Below are 26,406 nucleotides of genomic sequence, written 5' to 3'. Positions count from 1 at the left end.
GAGGGGTAGATTTAAAAAGTGGGGGAGGGGAGAGAGAACCACCAGGTAGTAGATGAAACCAGGAGGGGGAAGAGATGAAGTGAAGAGCTAGGAAGCTGATTGGTGAGATGAGGGAAAAGGGGATGGGAAATTGAGAAAGAGGGGGGAGGGGGATGGGGGCATTACCAGAATTTTGAGAAATTGATGTTCATGCCATCAGGTTGGAGGCTACCCAGACAGAATATAAGTTGTTGTTCCTCCAACCTAAGTGTGGCCTCATCACGACAGCAGAGAAGGCCATGGATGGACATATCAGAATGGGAATGGAAATGGAATTAAAATGAGGCCACTGGGAGATCCTGCTTGTTCTGGCAGAATGAATGCATCATTTTTAAATTAACAGGCTGTAACAAGATCGTTCCTAACCCATGCCAATGATTTGGATAGCAAGATCAAATTTGCAAATGATATAAAGCAGGGCAGCAATGCAAGCTTCTAAATGAAGGTAGAGGGGCTTCAAGGGTATATCAGATAAGTGGATGGGCTAGAATAACTTGGAAAAATGTGACAGTGCTCACTTTTGCAGAAAAAAATACAGAAATGAACTGAATGAAATGAAATGAAATGAATTGAAGGGTTTCGGCCCGAAACGTCGTCACTACCTCCTCCCATAGATGCTGTCTGGCCTGCTGAGTTCTGCCACCATTTTGTGTTTTTACAGAAATGAACAATTTGTTTTTACAAAAACAAGAAAATCTGCAGACACTGGAAATCTAACACACACAAAATGCTGAAGGAACTCAGCAGAACAGGAAGCATGTATGGAAAAGAATAGACAGTCAACGTTTTGGGCTGAGACCCTTCATCAGGACTCATCAATTTTTTTCCACACAACATGGAATGATTGAAAAGTGTTAGTGTTCAAAGATCTGGATCCTTACACACACATCACTGAAAGTTAGCCTACAGGTACAGCAAGCTATTAGGAAGGCAATTTGTATGTTCAGGAATTGATTATAAAAATAGATCCTCACTGCAATTAAATAGGATCTGTTGGGAATGTACCTGGAATATTGTGTCCAGGTCACACTACACAAGGAAGGATATACTTGTGACAGGGTGTGCAATCAAGTCACCTGATTGCTTGGGAGTGTTGTCCAATCGGATTGTGCCTCATGTCTCAGCTGAGAAACGGTATCAACAGAAAAACAAAATTTTTAGGGGGTCTTGATAAGGTAAAAGCGAGGACATTTCCTTGGTTGGACCATCAAAGAACCAAGGAAGACCATAAAAGGGCTGACCGTCTAGAACAGAGGTGACATGGTGCTTCCTCATTAAATGGGCAGCAAAACTTTGGAATTCTCTACCCAAAAGAACTGATGAGATTCAGTCATTAAGTTCAGGATTGATAGACCGTTAGACATTAAGAGATTCAGGAGATTAGGCGATTCATGCAGCAAAGTAACACCAAGGATCAGCCATGATTTGACTGAACGCTGGAGCAGGCTTGAGAAGTCAAAAGGCCCACTCCAGTTTCCAGTTCTTATGATTTTCTTTTTAATTAAAGGAAAATACGTGGAAAAAAATAGTTTTATTTGTCTCATGTGCATTGAAACATACAGTGAAGTGCATTGTTTGCATCAAATCAGCATCGCCACAACTCACTAACGCTAACCACAAACCTTTGGAATGTGGAAGGAATCCAGAGCACCCGGTCACAGGGAGGACGTACTAACTCTCGCAGGCAGCAGCGGGAATTGAACCCCCGACCGGTGATCTCTAGCTCTGTAAAGCGAACCGCGAACTGCTAGGCTACTGTGCTGCCTGCTAAAGTTATAAAATATAGAAATTATTCCCATAGAAAGATGGGAATCAGTGACCGCCACTTTATTTTCCTTCTCACACACAAATTAAACAGTGCATTGGGCTTTAGTTTCCCAATGTAGGATTGGATCCTGAATAGAAGCCTCTGCAACTAATATTAATAAAAAATGTAAATCATCCTTCCAATGGAAATTGATTTTAACCAAAATTATAGCAGTCACCAGAAGCATTCAGACAAAAGACATTTGCCCAAGGGGTGGAAACGTGCTCAATCCAGAAAAGACCAGGAACATTACACCTTCCAGTACAAAATTACTCTATCAATTCTGGATTCACCCATACTATACAGAGGTCTAAAACCAACCACAGGCTGTGTAAGTGGGAAGAAGCACTAAAGGCATTCCACAAGACATTGATCATCCATCTCCTGCCCCACAATACTTTCAAGGCCAAGTCTTTTCATATATCAAGAGGCCAATATTTGGAGCAGAAATTAAGTGGTCAGCTTTGCTGAAGTTGGTAGGTCAAGTTCATGCTCATTATTAGGAAGAATGCAGCTTGCTCCAATTCATGACAGATGCTTATAAACCTGGGCAACGACATTCCAATGGTGATGGGTGCTTAAGGAGTACAAATACCACATCTCAGGTGCAATCCTTGGTATAAAACTAGGAGGCTTTCTGAAACTAGAGGACATAGCTAAGATAAGCAACAAGGAGTTTAAAGGAGAAGGATTTGCTCCAACCAGAGGCTGTTTAGAATCAGGAATTCAATGCCTGAATCAGACAAACATGTTTTCTCAGAATAAAGAACTATCTGTACAAGCACTTGAATGGGCAAGTCATGGAAAAGCTTATAAATGAGATTAGTTTATAGATAAGGATGACACAGCTAGTATGAATATAATGAGGAAAGAGTCTCCTTCTGCGCTTGATTTACAAAGGGAGGGGTTCTGGGTTAAGGACAATGTTTCCTCTAATTTGTAATGACAAGTGTGCGCAAAAATCTTGTGCTGTGCAATTTTTTGCCCAGTGACATCAACATGTGCGCACTGAATTTTTAAGTGGAGGTAAACCTGAAGCTATTCTAAGGATAATAAGCCATTCCGCTTTAAATGAAATAGCAGTTCTTTAGCACTTCATGCCCTTTGCTTGTTTGGTATTCGACAGAGTGAATCAATAATCAATAATCAGCACAAACTCCACATTGTCAACACTGTCACATCAGAAACTGGAAAAGGAAATGCAATTGTGTACGTTTGTGAAATATACTTAACATGCCAACGAGGTAGAGGGCGACAAGCTTTTGTGTGCTGTTTAAACTTCTTGGTGCACTAGTAGCAAAAGATGTGCGTGCACACACACACACACACACACACACACACACACTCGCGCCTTAAAGGGAAGATTGGTTGAGGATTACCGACTTTGATAGGCAACTGCAAGTGTGGTATTCTAAAGTACTCCCAGCAAGCCACTTGACTCCAGTGTTGGAGGCAATATAACTGGACGCAAGTCGCTTACCCTCAATAAGACCATTGGGCCATGTGGCTTCAGGTTGCTTCGAGCAGGTTTGCTGCAGAGCACAAGAAGCAAGAGGGCAAGATGAGCAGAATACACTGTCGGAGAATAAAAATGGAGGCAAGCAAGGCCAGACACTCATGAAATTTTTCTCAACATTTTCCCATCTTGTCAAGCATTGTGGCACTCCGCAGTCCAGCATAGTTAAGATGCATTTAATGACCTGAATTTCCGCACACCAAGGGAGAAATTGTATCCAACAGGGTAATACACCATAACAATGAATAGATGTCTGACCAGGAACAGACACATTACTGCCTTTGCTTTTTAGAACATTCTTTGCAGTGGAGTCCACTTTGACGGAACAAATCTTCTAAATGCACCTGCTTATGCTAGTTCTTTCTTCCTTATCTACCACACATTGAGAGAGATGCACACAAGTATTGAACTCAGTCAGAAGCTACTGCAAAGTTCATGTGCAGCTGTCTACAGAGCTAAAAGCCAATCCACTGCATCCATCTGAAGGCCCAAGAATCAATGGGCACTGCAATCTAATTCTTGATTTCATGCCTTATTTAGGTCTTGTGTTTAAATTGTATAATCCCAAATCAGAAGATCATTAATACGGAAAGTTAAATTAGAAGAAACACAGAGAATGCTGTTGGAACTCAGCTGGTCTATGGAAATGAATAAACAGTCGGCGTTTTGGGCTGAGACCCTTCTTCGGGGCTGGAAAGGAAGGGGGTAGCCAGAATACAAACCTGGGGGGAGGGGAAGGAGGCTGGCTGGAAGGTGATAGGTGAAGTCAGGTGGGAGGGAAAAGGGCTGAAGAGAAAGGAATCTGATCGGAGAGGAGAGTGGACCATCGGAGAAAGGGAAGGAGGAGGGGCACTAGGAGTAGGTGATAGGCAGGTGAGAAAGAGGCAAAAGGCCAGAATGGGGCACAGAAGGGGGGGAGGGGTAAGGGATTCTTTCTTTTTAAAACCAGAAAGAGAAATCGATATTCATGCCCTCAGGTTGGAGACTACCCATACAGATCTGAATTAGATCCATCCAGATGAAACTTGCAGCATTTAATCTCTTCTGAGCCAATCCCAGAGAGTCTCCACTGCCTCACTCATCTGTACGTTCCAAGTGACATTTGCAACTTCACGGAAGAATCTCCTGCACTCATCCCAAGTTTGCATTTTCCAACAGTGTGAGTGGAAGTGCGTGTAAATGAGTGGATGGACGGGCGGGGGGGGGGGGGGGGGGGGGGGAGGGATGGGAAAGGGGCCTGTTTTGATGCTGTTGTTTTGTTGCCGTTCTTTGGACATTGTGGCATATTATGTTGGTTCCTCTCATCTTTTCTGTAACTCAACTAACCCAAAGTTCAAAGTAAAATTTATTATCAGAGTACATACACCATATACAACCCTGAGATTATTTTTCCTGCAGGCAAACTTCGCAAATCCATAGAACAGTAACTGTAACCAACACAAGAAATCAGTAAACCTGTTTTTCTCTGTATTCCTCCATAATTTGAAGGGTTCCCCTCAGGTTCCTATGATCCAAACAGGATCCTATTCCTTCTGTGGGGTTTTAAGGTAGTGTAGTGCAATTTTACACAAAAGGACTTGCATGCATCTAATGCAACTTCCATCTTACAAACCCCACTTCCAGAAAAGTTGGGATATTTTCCAAAATGCAATAAAAACAAATATCTGTGATATGTTAATTCACGTGAACCTTTATTTAACTGACAAAAGTACAAAGAAAAGATTTTCAATAGTTTTACTGACCAACTTAATTGTATTTTGTAAATATACACAAATTTAGAATTTGATGGTTGCAACACACTCAACAAAAGTTGGGACAGAGTTAAAATAAGATTGAAAAGTGCACAGAATATTCAAGTAACACCGGTTTGGAAGACTCCACATTAATCAGGCTAATTGGTAGCAGGTGAGGTATCATGACTGGGTATAAAAGTAGCATCCATCAAAGGCTCAGTCTTTGCAAGCAAGGATGGGTCGTGGCTCACCCCTTTGTGCCAAAATTCATGAGAGAATTGTTAGTCAGTTCAAAAGGAACATTTCCCAACGCAAGATTGCAGAGAGTTTAGGTCTTTCAACATCTACAGTACATAATATTGTGAAAAAATTCAGAAAATTCAGAGACATCTCAGTGCGTAAAGGGCAAGGTCGGAAACCACTGTTGAATGTACGTGATCTTTGAGCCCTCAGGCGGCACTGCCTAAGAAACCGTCATGCTACTGTGATAATTATAGCCACCTGGGCTCGGGAGTACTTCAGAAAACCATTGTCACTTAACACAGTCCGTCGCTGCATCCAGAAATGCAACTTGAAACTGTATTACGCAAGGAGGAAGCCATACATCAACTCTATGCAGAAACGCTGGTGAGTTCTCTGGGCCCGAGCTCATCTCAGATGGACTGAAAGACTGTGGAACCGTGTGCTGTGGTCAGATGAGTCCACATTTCAGCTAGTTTTCGGAAAAAACAGGTGTCGAGTTCTCTGTGCCAAAGATAAAAACGACCATCCTGATTGTTATCAGCGAAAGGTACAAAAGCCAGCATCTGTAATGGTATGGGGGTGCATCAGTATGGGTGAGTTGCATGTATGTGAAGGTACCATTGACTCTGAGGCGTATATTAGGATTTTAGAGAGATATATGTTGCCATCAAGGCGACGTCTCTTCCCGGGACGTCCATGCTTATTTCAGCAGGACAATGCCAGACCACATTCTGCACGGGCTACAACAGCGTGGCTTTGTAGACACAGAGTGCGTGTGCTTGACTGGCCTGCTGCCAGTCCAGATCTATCTCCTATTGAAAATGTATGGCGCATCATGAAGAGGAGAATCAGACAATGGAGACCACGGACTGTTGAGCAGCTGAAGTCTTATATCAAGCAAGAATGGACAAAATTTCCAATTGCAAATCTACTACTATTAGTATCCTCAGTTCCAAAATGATTAAAAAGTATTATTAAAAGGAAAGGTGATGTAACACAATGGTAAACATGCCTCTGTCCCAACTTTTGTTGAGTGTGTTGCAGCCATCAAATTCTAAATTTGTGTATATTTACAAAATACAATTAAGTTGGTTAGTAAAACTATTGAAAATCTTTTCTTTGTACTTTTGTCAGTTAAATAAAAGTTCACGTGAATTAACATATCACAGATTTTTGTTTTTATTGCATTTTGGAAAATATCCCAACTTTTCTGGAAATGGGGTTTGTAAGTATACTATTTGATTGGTTGCTCGCTGGTCAGCCATTGGTACATTGCAGTTTAGTGTCCAAAGAGGGAGCATCAACCTTAGAATTGTATTTATTGCTGTAGAACTGGCACTCAAATGGACATCTTGACCCAAAACATCAGCTGTCCATTTCCCTCTATACACGTTGCTTGACCCATTGAGTTTCTCCAGCTGCTCCTTTTTTTTGTACTAGAGTCCAGCTTCTGTAGTCTTTAGTGCCTCCATTCAAGTATTAAGCTGCTTAGAATAGCTCTTACTTGTTTTTACACTTTTCCACAGATGCTGCCTGACCTACTAAGTGTTTCCAGCATTTTGTTCTTGTTGCAGATTTCTAGCATCTGGGTGGTTTTCTTTGATTTTGAATAATTCGTAGTTCGGTTCAACTTCAACGAAAAAAGTCCATCAAATATCAGGCCCAGCCACACAATTCCAGACATCTCATGCCTGACAATTCTACCCTCTGCCAGGCCAGGTAAAAGAAAGCATTGCTTCATTGGAAGCTATCTCTTGCTACAATATTTACTGCAAGATTAAACTGCGATTTCAAAGTGAAGGAGACAAATGCAATCCAAAAGGGCACAAAATATTTATATGTCATCTCTTAGAACAGTGGGTCCCAAACTGGGGTCCATAGACCCCTCAGTTAATGGTAAAGCTCCAAGGCATAAAGAAAGGTTGGGAACCCCTATCTTACAATGTCCCAAACACTTTATCATGGAAGTAGTATTAAGTGTGCATTCATTGATGATATAAATACAGGAATTACAGCAGAGACTTCACTCAGAACAAACTCTAAGTGCTTTAATACGACCAGATAATCTGCTTGAGGGAGAAGTACAGGGTACGATACCAAATGTAATTCAGTGACTCTTCAAAAGTGTCATGGGTGTAAGCACCTAAGAGTGCTTCCCTTTACTGACTCTGTCAAAAGAAACTTTCTCAGCACAGCTCTGAAGCGTCAGCTTAGCCTTGTGTTCGTATCTTTGCTGAGGTACTTGAGCCGACAAATTTCTGAGCTCAGAACCAAAACGGAGTACCTTACTGCTCACAAACAGCAGTAGTTTCAAAATCAGTATTTAATATAAAAAGCACGAATGTCAGTGGCTGATAAAATCTCTCACTTTTCAGAAGCGGGGGGTTGAGGAATAATCCATGTGAGAACATTGGTCTAATACAGGGGTTCTCAATCTTATTTATGCCATGGACCAAGGGGTCCGTGGACTCCATGTTGGCAATCCCTGGTCTACTATCATAAAGCAGAGGGCACGCACTAAATGAGATTCCCACATATTTGCAAGATATCTTGAGGTTGTTGTTTAGTAATGGTGTTAAAATTTACAGGGAGAAGACAAGAGAAAGGGGGTTGAGAAGGTAAATGAACCAGCCATGATCGAGTAGCAGAACAGGCTTGGTGGGAAGAATGGCCTAATTCTGTTCCTGTGTCTCATGGTATTATATCTCAGCACCAGCATTTATAAAAACACAAATATGTTCTAACTGTAGAAGGAATGGCAGAAGGAAGTTTGATGGATTTATTACACAGGCTAGCTGTAACATTTAGTGTTAACCAGCAGGTCTTCCAATTGCACTGAAGAACAAAGATTTTGCTTCCTGAATACTTTGGGTGTATCTTGTGGATTTGGGGCTGCTGATCATGGAAATCACCACAAAGTTTCCCTATCACGCACCATTTTGTGAAATTGCCTACATTTGTTATCTCAGTTCATAATTCAAATCAGAATAACTGATGCCAAGATTAAGGAAGGCATTTTTGTTGGTCCACAAATCAAAGAGGTCATCAATGACAGGCAATATGAAGAACTTCTAGTGGGACCGGAGAAAATCACATGGAAGGCATTTAAGGATATTGCTGAAATTGTTCTTGCTAACTACAAAGAACCAAACTATGTGCAGGTGGCTTATGACATGCTTCAAGCATCCAAAACCATGAAATGCAACATGTCATTGAAGATTCATCTTCTGTATTCCCATTTAGACTTCTTCCCTGCAAATCATGGCACAGTCAGTAACAAGCATGGTGAAAAGTTTCGCTGGGACATTGCAGTCATAGAGAAACAGTTATCAGAGCATTTGGAATCCATCAATGCTGGCTGATTATTGTTGGGACACTTAAGCGAGAAGCCTCAGACATTGATTACAAATGAAAATCATCAACAAAACATTTTTAGCTTGGTTAACTATTGAAAAGCATCAGCACTGTTATGCAATTAAATGCGTTAAATTGAATAAAAGTTAATTTTGCGTTTCTCCAAATTGTGATACAAGTAGTCTGAAATTATATTTGTGTTCAGCTTCAAGCAGTCTATCATAAACAAACAAAATTCCTGAAAAAGCAACACTTCTGAAAAAAAAATTGCTGTCCAGTGATATTGGAAAGAATGTGTGTTCTTATATTAATCTCATGATTGCTGAGAACCAGTCATATGAATCAGCAAACAAGTCGTTCCTTTTCACTGCACACCAGAGCTGTCATGAGACCCGCACGCAGCACCCCACAAGGAAGCATGGAAAAGTGATTACACCATGATCCCGGAGCTTGTCAAATATTGCGTGACTAATACAGCGCCAAACACAATCTATCAATTCATTCCAAGCTCAGATCCCATTTTGCTGCACTGCGAATAAAAAGTAACAAACTGGGATCACTTCAGAACAATCCCCACGGATACTCTGTTACCAAAATGGCACATTGACTGCAGTTTCATTATGAAAAAAAGCCAGAGATGCTGGGAAGGGATGTTGTGGATTGTGATAAATGACTTATTTGTTACTTTCAGGCAAGTTACTCACAGCACCATTTAAGTTTATTAATTTGGCCAAAAGAGAAAATATTGCGTCAGTGGTGACCCTCATTGTTGGAAAACTCTGTATACTATATCCCTGTTAAATATGCCAGTTGCATTGTTCAGAGATTGAGATTTACACTCATGGCTCGTTAATCCAATCAGCCAATCATGTGGCGGCAACTCAATGCATTGAAGCGTGCAGACATTTCTGAAGGCACAACCAGAAGCCCTGGATGAACCACGAGATCCACAATCTGCCGAGGGACAGATCAGTGGCATTCAGATCTGGTGACCAAGTTCAACACAAGGGATCCAGGTTCGATCTTCTCCAGAAAGCCATTTCACCTGCAAAGTGGCAATTCCGGACCCCAAACTCAAATGTTGCACTTACGTTTGCCAGTGACACCACATTGTTGGCCAAATCAAAGGTGGTGTTGATTGAAAATCTGGCTGAATGGTGCAACAATAACAACAACCTCTCACTCAATGTGAAGAAAAAGGAGGTAAGAGGAGGTCCAAAGCCAGTCCTCATCGGAGGTGGAGAGGGTCAGGAACTTTAACTTCCTTGGTGTTATTACTTCAGAGGGCCCTGTCCTGGATCCAGCGCACGGATGCCATTACAAAATAAGCATGGCAATATTCAACATGTGATCTAACATTTCTATAGATGGGGAATATGGCAGCCAGGTATGGAAACTCCAATGTCCTTATACAGAAAAGCCTACAAAAAGCAGTGGATATGGCCCAATCCATCACGGGTAAAGCCTTCCCCACCACTGAGCACATCTACACAAAATGTTGTCGCAGGAAAGCAGAATCCATCAACAAGGACCCCCACCACCCAGCCCATGCTCTCTTCTCGCTGCTGCTAACAGGAAGAAGACACAGGAGCCTCAGGACCCACATTCACCAGGTTCAGGAACAGCTATTATCCCTCAACCATCAGGCTTATGAACCAGAGGGGATAACTTCACTCTCCCCATCACTGAACTGTTCCCACAACCTACGGACTCAGTTTCAAGGACTCTTCATCTCATGTTCTCAATATATATTGCTAATTTTATTAATTTATTTATTATATAGTTTCTTCCCCCTCTTTTTCTGGTATTTACACATTGGCAGTTGTCCGCCCTGTTGGATGTGGTCTTTCTTGATTCTATCATGTATTTACTGTGATTACCTGCAAGAAAATGTACCTCAAGGTTGTATATGGTGACATATACTGTATGTACCTTGGACGCCACAGTAACGTAATGGTTAGCGGGACGCTATTACAGCTTGGGGCGCTCCAGAGTTCGCTGTTCTGCAAGGAACCTCCCTACATCCTCCCCATAAAACTCATGGTTTCCTCCCACAGTCCAAAGACGTACCAGGTAGGTTAACTGGCAACTGCAAATTGCCCCATGACTAGGTTAGGTTTAATCGGGTTTCTGGGCTAGCATGGCTTGAAGGGCCAGAAGGACCTACTCTGCACTGTATCACTAAAATAAAATAATAAAATTTACTTTGAATTTTGATCAAGAGTTTCAATTGTTCGAATCAAGCATTAGAAAGAGGAAGAAATGTGATCTGAGTGACTTTGAACAGTGAACGATCGGTGGTGCCAGACAGGGTGGTTTGAGTATCTCAGAAATTTTTGATCTCCTGGGCTTCACACGCACAAGTCTCTATTCTGGAGTGCACAGAGAGTTGTGCAAAAAACAAAAAATACCCAGTGAGAGGCAAAACACCTTGTTAAATGAGAGGTCAGAGGGAAAATGGCCAGACTGGTTCATGCTGACAGGAAGGTGACAGTAACTCAAATAACCACACGTTACAACTGTGGTGTGCAGAAGAGCATCTCTGAATGCACAAAATGGCAAACCTTGAAGCGGACGGGCTACAGAAGCAGAAGATCACACTGGGTTGCATTCCTGTACCTAATAAAGTGGCCACAGAGTGTATATTCCTGTTCAATATGCCAGCTGCATTACTTATCGTTTGAGATTTACATCAATGCACTTCACACTGCTTTGTCATCCCATAAACAATGATCTTTATAAATTAGTCACTGTTGTAATAAAATTCCACATTATGTCACTCAAAACAAAATGGCAGCTTTGCTGATCGGAGGTATAAAACTATCAAGTGATATAGGCAAGTGTGTACACACACAAAACTTCAGGATCAGATTGTGTTGAATGGAAAAGTACATCCAGTTTAGAACAAGCAATTCAAACCAAGTGTATTTCATCAACAGACAACTTCTTTTCTAAATGTTACCAATCAAAAGAATTTGTTTGTGGGTCATGAGAATAACTAATTGTACCAACTGTGCTACAAGGATACTTTCACAAACTGGGCAAAGCCAAACGTTCCATCACTTGCTCTGCAGGAAAGATCTACATACTTATGAATCATCTTTGAGAAAGGGTATTAGGTGCAAAATTATATTTTTCCCAAAGGAGAAAATGCCAATTTTTATTCGTTCTAATGTGCAAATCCACTGTAGAGCAAAAATCAACCTGATGCAGCATCTCAACCCAAACATCCATTCTTCCCCATCCCCCACTCAAAGGACTTCCGGTCAAGATGGCACCAACATACAATGTTCCCTCGGTCAACCTCTTCCAGATAGCCTACAAAAATGTCTATTTTACTTCTTTTATGTCTGTTTTTCATTTTAAATCTATTCCTGGAACCATCATAGAGCCTGTGATTTTCAGTTTGGTCATCAAATGAGTGACCCGGTTATCTCTGAGAAGCGAGCGCGTACTCAGATGGCCTCAAGGCGAAGGAACTTCAAGATGGTACGCCAGCCAAGGTTCGACTCCATTTTGCCAATTGAAGCGTCGAGGAAGATTGAGACATCGAGATGAATGTTGAAGGCAAGTGAGAGTTCAGCACCGACCACCTTCCATTAGATTACTGCCGAGAATGAGTCTGCGAGCAGCCTATCGCTGTATGGCTAGCTGTGGCAGGCGGGTAGACCTCTGCGCTCGTGTGGTGTCTCTCTAATGTTGATGAAAGAGGATGTTACCCAGGTTCTATGTTATGGATTGGACTACTGTGTTTATGGATTGTGGACTTTTTCAGACTTATAAATTTTATATAGCGATCACTCCCCGCTGAACATCGACGGCTCCTCGGTAGAGATTGTTAAGAGCACCAAATTTCTTGGTGTTCACCTGGCGGAGGATCTCACCTGGTCCCTCAACACCAGCTCCATAGCAAAGAAAGCCCAGCAACTTCCTGCGAAGGCTGAGGAAAGTCCATCTCCCACCCCCCCCCATCCTCATCACGTTCTACAGCTGTTGTATTGAGAGCATCCTGAGCAGCTGCATCACTGCCTGGTTCGGAAATTGCACCATCTGGGATCACAAGACACTGCAGCGGATAGTGAGGTCAGCTGAAAAGATCATCAGGGTCTCTCTTCCCGCCATCACGGACATCCGCAAAGGAAACAGCATTGTGAAGGACCCCATGCACCCCTCACACAAAGTCTTCTCCCTCCTGCTGTCTGGGAAAAGGCTCCAAAGCATTCGGGCTCTCACATCTAAACTATGTAACATTTTCTTCCCCCAAGCTATCAGACTCCTCAATACCCAGCGCCTGGACTGACACCTTGCCCTATTGTCCTGTTTATTATTTATTGTAATGCCTGCACTGTTTTTGTACACTTTACGCAGTCCTGTGCAGGTCTGTAGTCTAGTGCAGCTTTCTCTGTGTTTTTTTTTTACATAGTTCAGTCTAGTTTTTGTACTGTGTCATGTAACACCATGGTCCTGAGAAACGTTGTCTCATTTTTACTATGTACTCTACCAGCAGTTATGGTCGAAATGACAATAAAAGTGACTTGACTTGACTTCCATGTTTTTCACCCATTCCTTTCAATTTTATTGTGTGAGAGGAAGAGCTTGGGGCTTGATGTTCTTGGTGTATTTTATGCTGGGAGAGGGGCATTTGGGGAGGGGTTGATGATCAGGATGTCACTCTCTTTAGTGCAGGGAGGGTTGGGTTTGATTCTCCTTGAAGGACTTTAATGTTCTTTCTTTCGTGGCTATCTGGAGAAAACGAGTCTCAGAGTTGCATATGGATACATACTTTGTGAATAAATGAATCTTTGAAGCAGCTGCTCAACCTGCTGAGTTTTTCCAGCTGATTATTTGTTGCTCCAGATTCCAGCATGGCTCCACTGTAGATTGTATGGGCACAGAAAAGAAGTACAAAATAATCAAAAGGCACCTCAAAAATCTTCAAGCTCGCATGAGCATTCAAAAGGAGAAACATGCCCACAAAGCAACTCAAAATAAAAATATATAAACAGTGTGTTTATGATTGCAAGGAAGCCCTTACAACTTGACCTGATTCTGAGAAATTACACAGACACACAAAGAACACAATATAATTAGATTAAATTCTTGAAGAGATCAAAATCCCTTTTCCTTAATGGTATAATGCCAAAGAAAGAGGGGAAAAAAATCTGACTGAACTAAATTGAAGAATAATTGCCAAATGGAACTGCAGACAAGTGACAGTCAGTCAACATCCCAATAACAAAGAAGGAGACCAAAATTTTAAAAGCTTGCAGGATTTACAAGATAAATAATAACAACTGGAAAAAAGGAAATGAGCAATTATTTAATTAAAATTAATGAGCTCATCAATCTAATTTTTGAGGCAAACAGAAAATAAAGAAAAAGTTAAAACATACACAAATGAATAAAATGGTCTGTTATTAAAAAAAACGTATTGCCAGGGTAGGGTAGGATCAGAAAGTGAAAGGAGGGAGACACACTTCTTGAAGAGTGTGCAAGAATGGTGGAAATGCTAAGTCACAGTTTGGTGCAAACACAGGCTTGTGAACCACCAGAAATAAAATGCATAACTACAAAAATTATAAGCAGTCACTGATAATTAACAGTTTGAGATTAGACTGTATGTATCCAATTCTTAAAAGAACAGCTTGGGAACAAAAAGCACAATTCAGAGAAACAGATTTTACAATATTCTGTTGCATATCAGATTTCAGAATGGAAAATGAAACCACATGATTTTTCTTATTTCTGTTTCTGCACTATAGGCAGTCCCCGGGTTACGTACGCGTTCCGTTCCTGAGTCCGTCTTTAAGTCGGATTTGTACATATCAATAAAGTATGTCTGTCTGTCTAAGTCGTAACAAGTACATCCGGTATTATTTAGAGTCAGTTCGTCAAATGTTAACCTTTCTATGCATATAAAACACCTAAGAAATGTATGTATTCCAATAATTAAACCGCTGCGCTACTTTAGTGATAATTGTAGCTTTCATCAGGGCAGGGTGTACTCCATTATTCTCACTTTATCTGTTTTCCTTTAAAATTGTTCCAATTATTGACCGACTGTAGCTTAACGCTTTTCCAATGACCGATGGCGTTTCTCCTCTTTCCAAACGCTTTATTATTTCTACTTTATTTTCAATCCCGATCGCTTCCTGTCAATGGAACAGAAACACCGCGGGGCGGTGGGTCCCGACCTCCGCCTGCTCCCGAGGTCCGCTGGGTCCTAAGGACCACCGCACTGAGACAGGCTAAATGGGACAAGTGGGGGCTGTGCTGGGTTTGGGTATTTGATCCTCCACAATATTCCGCGTGGGTATTTAAACTGGAGGTGGCAGTGTTTTTTTGAAAACGAGGTCGAGTTGCGAGCACGACATCAACCCGGCACGGATGGTACGGGAGTCACTGGATTGACATCAACCCGGCACGGGAGCCTTCTGTCACTGGATTGAACTTGAGCCCGGCACTGCGCCACCAGCCAACCAGAACGTGGGGGTGGGGGGGGGGGGGGGGTGGCCGGGGTAAGGGTGAATCATACTAAGAAAAATTTAAGCCAAATACAAAGTTAAACACTCAACACAGTGTCAATGGCAATGACTTAAAATGGTGGACGGAGTTGCAATCCGACTTAAAATGGCGGATGGCATCGCGATCTGACTTAAAATGGCGGACAGTATTCTCCTTCCTTGGTTCCTAAGTACGAGTTGTCCATAAGTCGGACGTTCGTAACTCGGGGACTACCTGTACTTAACTATATATACATACTTACTGTCATTCTTTTCTTTCAATATATTATCATGTATTGCATTGTACAGCTGCTACAAAGTTAACAAATTTCACAACACATGCCGGTGATACTAAACCTGATTCTGAAACCTGTTTATGTGTGACCATCTCTCTAAAAAGGGAGGGAAGTTAAGGACAGAAAGGGCTTGATATTATGAAATTAGTTACCATATGAGATGAAGCTGCTAACTAATCAAAATAAAACAGGAACATTGAACATTCTGGTATTCTCAGAAGTAAGACAGCTTATGATAATGGGAGTGAATCTGGTTTACCCCAACTCAACAAAAACATTTGCCAAGTGATTGACCTATACCGATATTAGCTAAGAATTATACTGTATATTGTTGCAAAGGTAGAGAGGGGTTTCAAGCCAGAATACAGATTGTTGGACTGGAATAATGCAATAGATGAATTTTCATAGGAAGTTTGCATTTGGACTGCACCCATCTAGCACTGTGCCACACAAAAAAACTTAATCAAGGAAAAGTTATAGATCTTCATTCAATAGACAATATTGTGTGGCTGTACGGTAATAAGGGAATTGTATTTTAAACTATTACCAGATGTGGTATGAAAACAGCTCTAAATGCAATTTAGCAGGTTAACACAAATTATTCAGGGACAAAACAAAAGGGGATCATTCCTCATTGCTGCACCAGTCTGCATTCCATCCACTCCTGCAAGCCTACTTCAGGCAGATAAAATTATAGAGCATCACCACTGTGGATTTAAAAACGACTAGAACAAAATCTGCTTCAAAAGGACAACAATTATACAAGTGTTCAAGACCAGAGTGAGCTGCCTTAACGAAAAGACCAGAGTGAGCTGCCTAACAACTACTGCCCAGTAACGCTCACATCTATGGTGATGAAGTGCTTTCAGAGGTTGGTTATAGCTAGAATCAACTCCAACCTCAGCAAAGACCTGGAACCACTGCAATTTGCCTATTGCCACTATAGGTCTAGAGCAGATGCAATCTCATTGGCTCTCCACACGGCCTTGAATCACCTGACAATACTAATATTTACATCAGGCTGCTGTTTATTGACCACAGCTCAGCATTTAACTCCAGTACTGATCACAAAGCTCCAAAGCCTAGACCTCTGTATCTCTCTCTGCAACTGGATCCTCAACTTCCTCAGTGGAGGACAACAGTCTGTGCAGATCGGAAATAACATCTCCACCTCGCTGATAATCTACACAGGCACACCTCAAGGACGTGCGCTTGGCCCACTGCTCTAACCTCTCTACACCCATGACTGTGTGGCTAGGCACAGCTCAATTGCCATCTATAAATTTGCTGACGACACAACTGCTGTTGGCAGAATTTCAGATGGTGGCGAGGAGCCGTACAGGAGGGAGATAGACCAGCTGGTTGAGTGGTGTCACAGGACCAACCTTGCACTCAATATCACAGTGAGAGCAAAGAACCGGTTGTGGAGTTCAGAAAGGGCAAGACAAAGGAACACGCATCAGTCCTCAGAGGGATCAGAAGTGGAAAGGGCAAACAATTTCAAGTTCCTGGGTGTCAACCTTCTCTGAGGATCTGTCCGAGGCCCAAAATACCGATGCAGTTACAAAGAAAACATGATAGAAACTTTACTTCCTTAAGAGTTTGAGGAGAATTGGTTTGTCACCAAAGACACTCGCAAATTTCTACCAACGTACCGTGGAGAGCATTCTAACTGGCTGCATCACCATGTGATACTGGGCAACGACCACACAGGGTCAGGGTAAGCTGCAGAAAGTTGCAAACTCAGTCAGCTCAATTGTGGGCACTAGCCTCCCCAGCGCCCAGGACATCTTCAAGGAACAATGCCTCAGAAAAGGTAGCATTGATTATTAAGGACACCCATCACCCAGGACATGCCCTCTTCTCACTGCTACCATCAGGGAGGAGATACCGATTCAGGAACAGCTTCTTCCCCTCTGCCATCAGATTTCTGAATGGACATTGAACCCATGAACACTACCTCACTTCCTTTTTTTCCCTCTTTTTTGCCCACTTATTTAACGTTAAAAAATATATTTACTGTAATTTAGAGTTTTTACTATGTCTTGCAATGTGCTGCTGCCACATAACAACAAATTTCACGCCGTATGCCAGTGATATTAGAACTGATTCTGAAAATCAGGGCAGCTAATTTGGGCCTACTTCCTGAGCAGAGCTGAAGGGACATTATTCACCCAAAAGGACCCACACTGTCCAGTGAAGAAAAACAACAGACAGGCCAATGTCCTTTCCTCTCTTCCATTTTAAATGTATTGTTTTTCATTTAGAAGTGTCAAACCATGGAATACTGATCTCTCCAACTATTTATGCCGATCTACCCTTTTTTTTAAGGCAAGATCCAAGGAAAGCTATCAGAGGAGTCTGGGACATTTCCCTCAGAACTTCAGAATACATGCCTTGTAGAAAGTTTGCTCCATTCAGCATAACTCAGAGAACAGGACAGGCACAAACCCATGTCTTAGCTTTAGTGGTGTGAAAATTACCAACCAACCTTTCTTTCTATAACAGCCACCAACAACCAGCACTTTGAAAGCCTGTCTGACGCAAGTTCAAGTAATTAGGGGAAAATATTCAGAGCAATACAGCGCACTTTTATTAAAAGACTTGCATCTGCACAGAATAAGTCCCCCAAAATAGCAATGTGAAAATAGTTAGATAATCCTTTTAAGTGATAATGATTAAGAAATAAGTATCTCACCAGTGGATCACTCTCCAGCACCTCTTCAAAGTACTGGATCATTAACATCCACTGTTTTAACCATCATCTGATTACTTCCTCAGTATTTCTTTTGGCCGCAATGAGCAAAGGTATGTGAACTAGAAGCCTTTTGCAATGAAGAATGGGCGAAAATCCCCTAAACAAGAATTGAAAGACTCTTAACTGGCTACAAAAAGCGTTTACAAGCTGTGATACTTGCCAAAGGGGGTATTACTAAGTACTGACCATGCAGGGTGCCCAAACATTTGCTTTGGGCCTTTTTCCTTTTTTGTTATTTTAAAACTGTAAAAGATGGGAATAAAAAAGTTTTCTTGCTTAAAATATTAAAGAAATGTGTTATCTTTAACTTTATGCCTTTTACTCACTTAGTATTCACAGTAACAGAAATTTTGACCAGGGGTGCCCAAACTTTTGCATGCCACTGTAGTTGTCACATTACCCACTTTACACAAAGCAAGAACCTAAAAAAATTTAGCAAAAATGATATACTTACGGCTTCCTTACTGTGACAAGAGGAAGATACTCTGCCTATCGTATTAATGCAGGTCCACAGCAGTGCAATTCTATTGTCCTATTCTGCTTACACTGCAACTCTGCAAACATTTTTGCACTTACCTAGACTAGAGGGATAATTTATGGAAGATAGTTACCTACAGGCACATCTGAGATGTGGAGGCATTAGGCTGCCTTAGGGAGGACATCTAGATGCCGCACAGAGAGTGCCAGAGACCAGAATTGAACCTGGGATGTTGAAGCAGCCCTTAAAGAGCTGAGCCACTATGCTGTGCCAGTGATGAGGTTTCCAGTAACCATGAGAATTTACTGACACTCTTCAAATAACTGCTGGCATCTCACAGAGCAGATACAAATGGGAGCTAACAAGATGAAGTGGTGCATTCGAGCACAAGAGAGTGAGACAGTATTCAGAACAGGGGTTCCCAACTGTTTTTATGCTATGACCCTTACCATTAACATGGACCACAAATTGGGAACCCCTGATCTCGAACAAGGGAGCATAAACTTAGTTTCTCGTGAAGATTTTCCATCTCCCACTCGCTCCAAAAGGTATTCTCGCATAGAGTTCATCAAAAGCTTAACGAAAGTGAATTAGTTAAGTTAGCAATAAATTAAAGTTGTTCAACATTATAAAGCAGCACAAGTGGGTGAAATCGAGATATGGAACAGACTCAATGGGCTGAACAGCTTTCTGCTGTTTCCATGTAAAAGCCACATAAACGCTCTTTTAAAAATCAGTCAATGTCATCAAATTAAAACGGAAGCATCGGCAATAGTAATTCTCCAACTATCATTCCGAATACATCCCGCTCTTAAATGCAAGTGGATTATGTAGCAGCTGAGGGATGGAGTTAAGCTGACCAGACTCTCAGAATCAGGAATCCTTTGTGTCAGCAGCTGGAGTTAAGGAGGAATACTCAAGTCAGAAAATGAGGCCCAAGACAGCATCTCAGAAAGAACTCTTATTGAACCAATAGGCCACAGAAATCACAGGCAGGGTACTTATTTGCATCAACAAATCTATTGTCTCTGGATTGCTTATGCTCTGCATTAATTTGTGCTCAAGAACCAAGGACTTGATGGATTGGTAAAACATTATCAAGCACTCACACTTGTCCTGCCTTTCCTGTAGGTTATTTACTAAAGAGCTGGGAGAGGTGATTGTACAAGCCCTCGCTCTCCCACAGAATACGAGTTAGTAGGGTGTGGACATTTAGGGTGAGCTAGTTCAGTTTCAGCTCACAGGCTGGCTGGCCTGACCCTGGGTTAAAGACTAACTGCAGCAGTTTCCCCAAGAGATCCCAAAGTTTTATATTTCTCCCCAGGTACTCTGGAGCAGCAGTTTACCTTTATAATACGTTTTAACCAAACAATAAATCATCCCATTGAGTGCAAAAATTCTCCAGAATTAAAGAAGGCCCTTTAAAATGATTCAAACCTGATTGCCCATAAAATGATAACTCTTAATTGGCTTAAATCTCACCCACCCACTTTGGAACAATGGAAACAGAAACTGAAGGAAGCGAACTGTGTGGAAAATATCACTGCAAGTTTACAACTGAAAATGGACTCCCACTTGGAAAGATGGAACTCTGTTTTAGTATACCTGGCACAGTGAAAGGCCCTTATAGGGGCCTGGCAAAATGTGGGACTTGACTGAGGTGATTGACTGAGGACTGCGATTTTATTTAAAATTGATGTAAATCTACATTGAGGGGTGATGTAAAGTATGTAGATCATGTGTATGTTTGTGTTTGTATGTAATTGTAGGTATGTGCTTTATATTGTTAATTTAGGTACAGTGAATTGTGGACCGATAGTCGACGCTTGGTTGTAGCTATGTGTTTGTTTAATAAAATAAAAAATAAAGTTTAAAGTGATTCAAACCAACTGCAGATTCTGTGGGTAGTGGAACATTTGCTTGGATCGTAAGTACCCCCGTAAGACAGTCCCACTTTCAGCTACCGAACCCCATGGCTGAGGAAATCTGATCACCAATTGCCTCCACAACCAGTGTTGCTTGATGCTGACCGTGGGTAATGGTGAAAGGCTTTCTATTATTTAAAAAGCACCAAGTTTTACTCAGGGAAACTTCTGTCAAGAGTTAAGGCCCCGTGGTAAGCTTACTGCTTCCTTTATAAGTAGTGCACCGCAAACTACTCGTAGCCAGGAGAATGGGCGGCTCAGTAGCGTAGTGGTTAGCACAACCACTTACAGGACAGGCGACCCGGGTTCAATTCCCGACCCTGCACGCAAGGAGTTTGAATGTTCTCCCTGTGACCGCGTGGATACTGGGGTTGGTGGGTTACTCGGTCATTGTAAATTGTATTGCTGGGCTGCGTAGCTGAAAGGGCCTACTCCACACTGTATCTCAATAAATTAATTAATTATTACTGCACTGAGACTTCCCTGTGGATTTGCAATGTATTTAAACCAGCAGACAGCCATCCATTTCAATAATATTTACTTGGAGATGTGACACAACTCTATCAACATCACATCATTCGGTACCTCAGTGATCACTGGGATGCCAGATTAAATGTTAAAAGGCTTTACAGAAGCATTGAAAGAACGGCAATTAAATCAGGTATATTTAGTTGTAGGAATAGTTATATTTGCTAATCAACAGTTTTCATTCGATAAAGCATCTAAAACTGTTTAGGGATTCCATGTTTTGGTTTTAACGTCAATACCAACAGGTTCAGTGTCACTACAAAGGAACCGTCACTGCAGTTACAATTATAAGCAGCCTGAATCTGGCATGAAGGGCTAACCTATGATCAAGGACAAATTAGCTTGCCCTGGAAAAATGGCCACACTCTTCCTCAGAGACACAAATCCACAAGCTTAGCAACAAAACAAAGCCAGAAGTGCCTTGCATTGACCTGGGGCCTACACAATAAACACGCTGTTAGATACCTCACTGTGAAAAAGTAACTTTCTCACCGCTAACAAACTCTGGAGCAATTGTCTTTAACTTAAAGGTAAATAGAAGAAATCAATCCAATTTAGCCCTTGGCAGAAATGTTTTGCCACTTATTGAAAACAATTCAGAATGTGTGGTGCGAGTGAATGCAGTTGGAGAAGGCGAACAGGAAGATGCACAATAAATTGTTGTGGTGTTTACTAGCATAAGGGAACAGCTGAGTCTTGGTTAGAATACCCATTGAACTCTGAAACTAGCAGGACCAGGTAGTTGAAGTGGTCCAGGTGACAACTGGTGTACCTGCAGGATCCTGAAATGGTGTGGACACCTCCTCTTGTGGGAGAATCTAGAACTAGGGGAACACAGTTTAAAAAAGGGATTCCCTCATTCAAGACAGAAGATGAGGCAAACAGAAGACCATGCATCTTTGGCAGTGGAAACAGAACCTTTAAATATTTTTACAGCACGATATGATAGATTTTTAATAAGGAATGGAATGAAAGTTTCCTGGGGACAGGCAGGAAGGTGGAGTTGTGATTGCAGACATCAGCAATGATCCCACTGAAAGGCAGAGCAAACGTGAGGGGGCAGGGTAGACTAATCTTCATTTGCACATTACCCTGACCAAGGCACAGAATGAGAACAGGGAGTTTGTGGCAGAATGAGTAAAACTATTGAGCACAATTCTGATCACCACACTACAGAAAGGTCGCAAGAACACCACAGCAATTGCAGACGACTTCCTGTCAGGGCACCAGACCTGAGGAACGCTTGCTGTCAGGAGGGATTAGACTGGCTAAATTGTCAAAACAAGATGAGAGAGAGGAGATTAAAATTTGAGGAAAATCAGATTATGAAAGGCCCACTCAAGGACAAACTTATTTTGCTTGGCTGATGGAGAGAATAGAAGAGTGCTGAGGAAAGATTTTTGTTGCTCTCCAAACACAGAGTAGGGCTAGATAGGTTGGAGGAGGCAGAAACCTACAACATATTAAAAAAAAAGGCCTGACGTGCTACAAACAAGGGGGCAACAGGCAGTTAGCTATGAAGAGGGTTTAGATGATTGGTGCTATTTCAGTCTTTATTCATTATCAAGTAGATACAATATTAAAGAACAAGTACACATCCAGAACAATCTGCAATTCCTTTGCAAGAATTTCTCTTCAATCTTCCGCAACGTAACTGCAAATGGTTCAACAGCAAAAGACACCATCATCCATGTGCGGCTTGTTATGGAAACTGCTCCAAATAGTGACCGCAAGAAACTGCAGAGAGTGGTGGCCATTGCACAGTACGTCGTGAAAACCTGCCTCCCCCTCTACGGATTCTATCTATACATCTTGTTGCCTCAGTAAAGCAGCCAGCATAATCTACGACACCAGATACCCCATCAGACAGAAGATACAAAAGCCCGAAAGCACGTAACACCAGGCTCCAAACAGCTTCTACCCTTTAAAATGGTTCCCTAGTATGAAAAGATGGACTCTTAACCTCACGATCTACCTTGTTATGATCATGCACCTTATTGTCTACCTGCACTGCTCTGTCCCTCTAGCATGATACACTTTATTCTGTATTATTACCGTTTATTGTTAACCATGTTCAACCCCAGTCTACTGTATAATGATCTGTAAACATCTCTATGAACACCACACAAAGCAAGCTCTTCACTGTATCTCGGTACGTATGACAGTAATAAAACAATTCCAATTTACAGCTATGAGCATCAAGAGTCATATAATCCTGCGAGATAATATGTACTGCTTGGTAATCAAAATTATCTTCTTGGACAATTAAGCAATGCACATTGAAAATGCAACTTAGTTAAAAGTGACAAGCTAACTTGTAACTAAAGGGAGAAGTCAGCATTACTTTGTAAACGCAGTAATAACATATTCAGCCAAGGATATTGCTGCAAGGAAGCTGGATTCATATTGGATCTTTTCAGTGCGTCTGAAGCGCATCGTGTCCAACCGATTGCTGCTGCAATGAAAGTACCATAATACGGGCAAACCCAACGGACAACTTGCAGATTACAGCCCTGAGAAACAGAAGGTGAGCCACTGATCCCACACAGTGACGTCGATTCAGGGAGGAGGTTACCAGGACACCGGGAGAGAAATGTATTAAGCGACGCCAATGGGATCATTTGCACCCTACCTGGCAGAGCGGGCTTCCAAAATACATAATTGGTAGCTTTTGATTCTCAATTGGAGAATCAAGTCTTCCCTGAACATTTTCCAAGCCACTGGCTACAGTCACACAACGTGCTCAGACACTTCTCAATGGCTCAGAAAGGTAGCAAGCCCAGTCAAAGACCCAATCCACCCGGGTCATTTTCCCTTCTTCCACATCGTCGTTAGGCAGAAGATACAAAAGCCTGAAAATACACACCACCAGGCTCAAGAGCAGCTTCCATCCCACTTCTCAGCTTGTACAGATGTCTATATTGAAGATGATCGCTGGACTTCACACAAGTAGCCCTTGCATGATGTTGTTCGCTCGCGCTGCACACTATATTCTGGATTCTGTGTTTTCTTTCTCCTTGTACCACCACAAAGTAGCCATGTTCTGAAACGACCTGTACGATCGGCTTGCAAATCCAAGTTTTCCACTGGATCTCCGTACATGAGACAGTAATACACCAATACCAAACCAACCTCCGACTCATGGAATACATCAGGCCCCAATATGCAAACGTGACTACTTTTCTGACCAAAGGCAAAAATAAAACTTCCTTCAGAGTACAACACCCACTTCTAGCTTCTCAATTAGCCCCTTGTTTCTTCTCCATGCACCCCATCGACTGGTGAATATGTAAGCTCACTTTAAGAAGTAGGAAGCATGAAAAAATGGTGGAAGAGAGAAACTATAGATAGTGACTATTTTTAACATAACTCAGTACAGCACACTATGGGCCCTTCCATCTATGATAATTCTGCTGACTTGTATAAACCTACTCCACAATTAATCTAACCCTTCCCTCTCACACATCTTCCATTTTTCCACACCTATGTACCCATCTAAGAGTCTTTTAAATGTCTGTTTTTCTGTGCATATCAGGTAAAACAATAGAACATTCACCGTACATACCTTCACATAAACACAATCCAGATCCATCCCTTGCAGCTCTCAGTAACTGACCAAGCATTGCACGGCATCAGTGCTTTCAGCCACTGTTCAGCAGCTCAAGTGCAGACAGCAGCATCCCCACAAATAACTTAGAGTATTCACTTGTGAAATGGTGAAGCAGACAAAAGCCCCACCCCATGATAAACAGACAGGAAATCGTGAAAAGTAACAGACCTAACGCTACTAGGTGAATGAAGTCGTTCATGCATTTTTTTTTTGCATAGCCTTGAGATAACATTCCCATCATCCCTTTCAGCACAAGAGGCAGACTGTTTGCAGAGAAGCGATTTATCCATCTTTGGGCCGATCTGACAACAATAAAAGGATTATATTCTGCAGAAAACATTCATTTTATGCTCTCTCGATAGTGCTTGGGACATGGCTCAAACCTCAAACTTGCATAATCCTTTCAGTGCCTCAATAAAAAGAAAGGGATGATTACACAAGCTGCTAAGCCTTGTAGCAGGCCACAGAACCCAGCCTGCCATTTACATCATTTCCCAGCAGATGGGCTCAGCTGCTACAGCGCATAAGTGACCCCGAAATAACAGTCAATTCCCCAAGAGTCGAAGTCTGCCCATTCCCCTCTTCCAGCTTCACAACAATTAAGCAATACATTCACTGCAAGTGCTGGACACATATTACCGTTTAATATTATCTTTTTAAAATGGTCATTTTCAATGCATTTCTGGTGCAGAAATGGTCTTGCCAGTTTACGGTGGAGAACTGCATCAATCAAGCTCCTGTGAATTAGAGACACACAGACCCTTAGAAAAAATTGTTCAAAGCACTATGCTTGTCAATACAACTCTGTAACAGCATGACTGAAAAGGTCCGCTTAAGTAGGTTTGAAATAATTTTGCTTGAAGTCTCCAAACCACAAAATGGCTGGAATTAATTAAATCTCGCAAGATTTTATTTTAGAGAAAAGGTTCCCGTCTTAGGCTGATGATTTTGTGGTTTTTTTTTTAAGTACCCAGCTAAACAATACAGGAAATTCAACTCTTACATTCTGAATATCCTGTCCAGGTTTTAGCTTAAACCTTATTGGCTAAAAACCCATGGTTATTGATGCAATGGTGATCCAGCTGCAGTTGAACAATTAAACCCTCTCCTCAGTTACAAACAGCAAATTCAACTCTTACATTTTAATTACAGGCACGCATATTCTGTCCAGGTTTTAGTTTAAGTCTGATTGGCTAAAGTCTTATGGTTACTGATGCAGTGATGATCCAGCTGCGTTGTGGGCCAAAAGGCCTGTATCGTGCTGTAATGTCCTATATTCTATTGATAGAAAAATGGCGGGATATGTAGGAGGGAAAGGTTAGACTGATCTTAGAGTGGCTTAAAAGGTCAGCACAGCACTGTGGGCCAAAGGGTCTGTTCTGTGTTGTAATGTTCTATTTGTCCAATTGTTACTTCCCCTCATTGGCAGGTACCACTCCCTGACTACGTTTAAGCTTGAAGAGTCACTGTTGGCCTCCGATGCATCATGTCTGACTGATGCTCATGCACAAACCCAGCTGACAAGACAGGCAGGCAGAGCACCTCGGCCAGCCAAAATCAATTCTCCATGTGAATTCTCAGGTTTATGTCTTCGACAGCACATCATTACCGACTGC

General features: G+C 41.8%; 1 protein-coding gene across 6 annotated transcripts in view; it reads right to left on the bottom strand.

The window, feature by feature from the left end:
- The window catches only part of myo5aa (myosin VAa), a 232,756-nt gene that overhangs the window by 193,363 nt on the left and 12,987 nt on the right, over positions 1 to 26,406 (bottom strand). Inside the window, exon 1 of one of the 6 annotated variants that reach the window (XM_073033132.1) lies at positions 24,746 to 24,851. The exons of the other annotated variants lie outside the window; for them this stretch is intronic. Coding sequence (XP_072889233.1) covers positions 24,746 to 24,772 — 27 coding nt within the window. The 5' untranslated portion in view covers positions 24,773 to 24,851. Of the gene's footprint in view, positions 1 to 24,745; positions 24,852 to 26,406 lie in introns of those variants that run through there. 6 annotated transcript variants of the gene reach the window in all.

Source organism: Hemitrygon akajei, chromosome 30 (assembly GCF_048418815.1).
Source record: "Hemitrygon akajei chromosome 30, sHemAka1.3, whole genome shotgun sequence".
NCBI lineage: Eukaryota > Metazoa > Chordata > Chondrichthyes > Myliobatiformes > Dasyatidae > Hemitrygon > Hemitrygon akajei.
The sequence above is the reverse complement of the archived record's forward strand: the minus strand, read 5'-3'. Positions and strand labels throughout refer to the sequence as shown.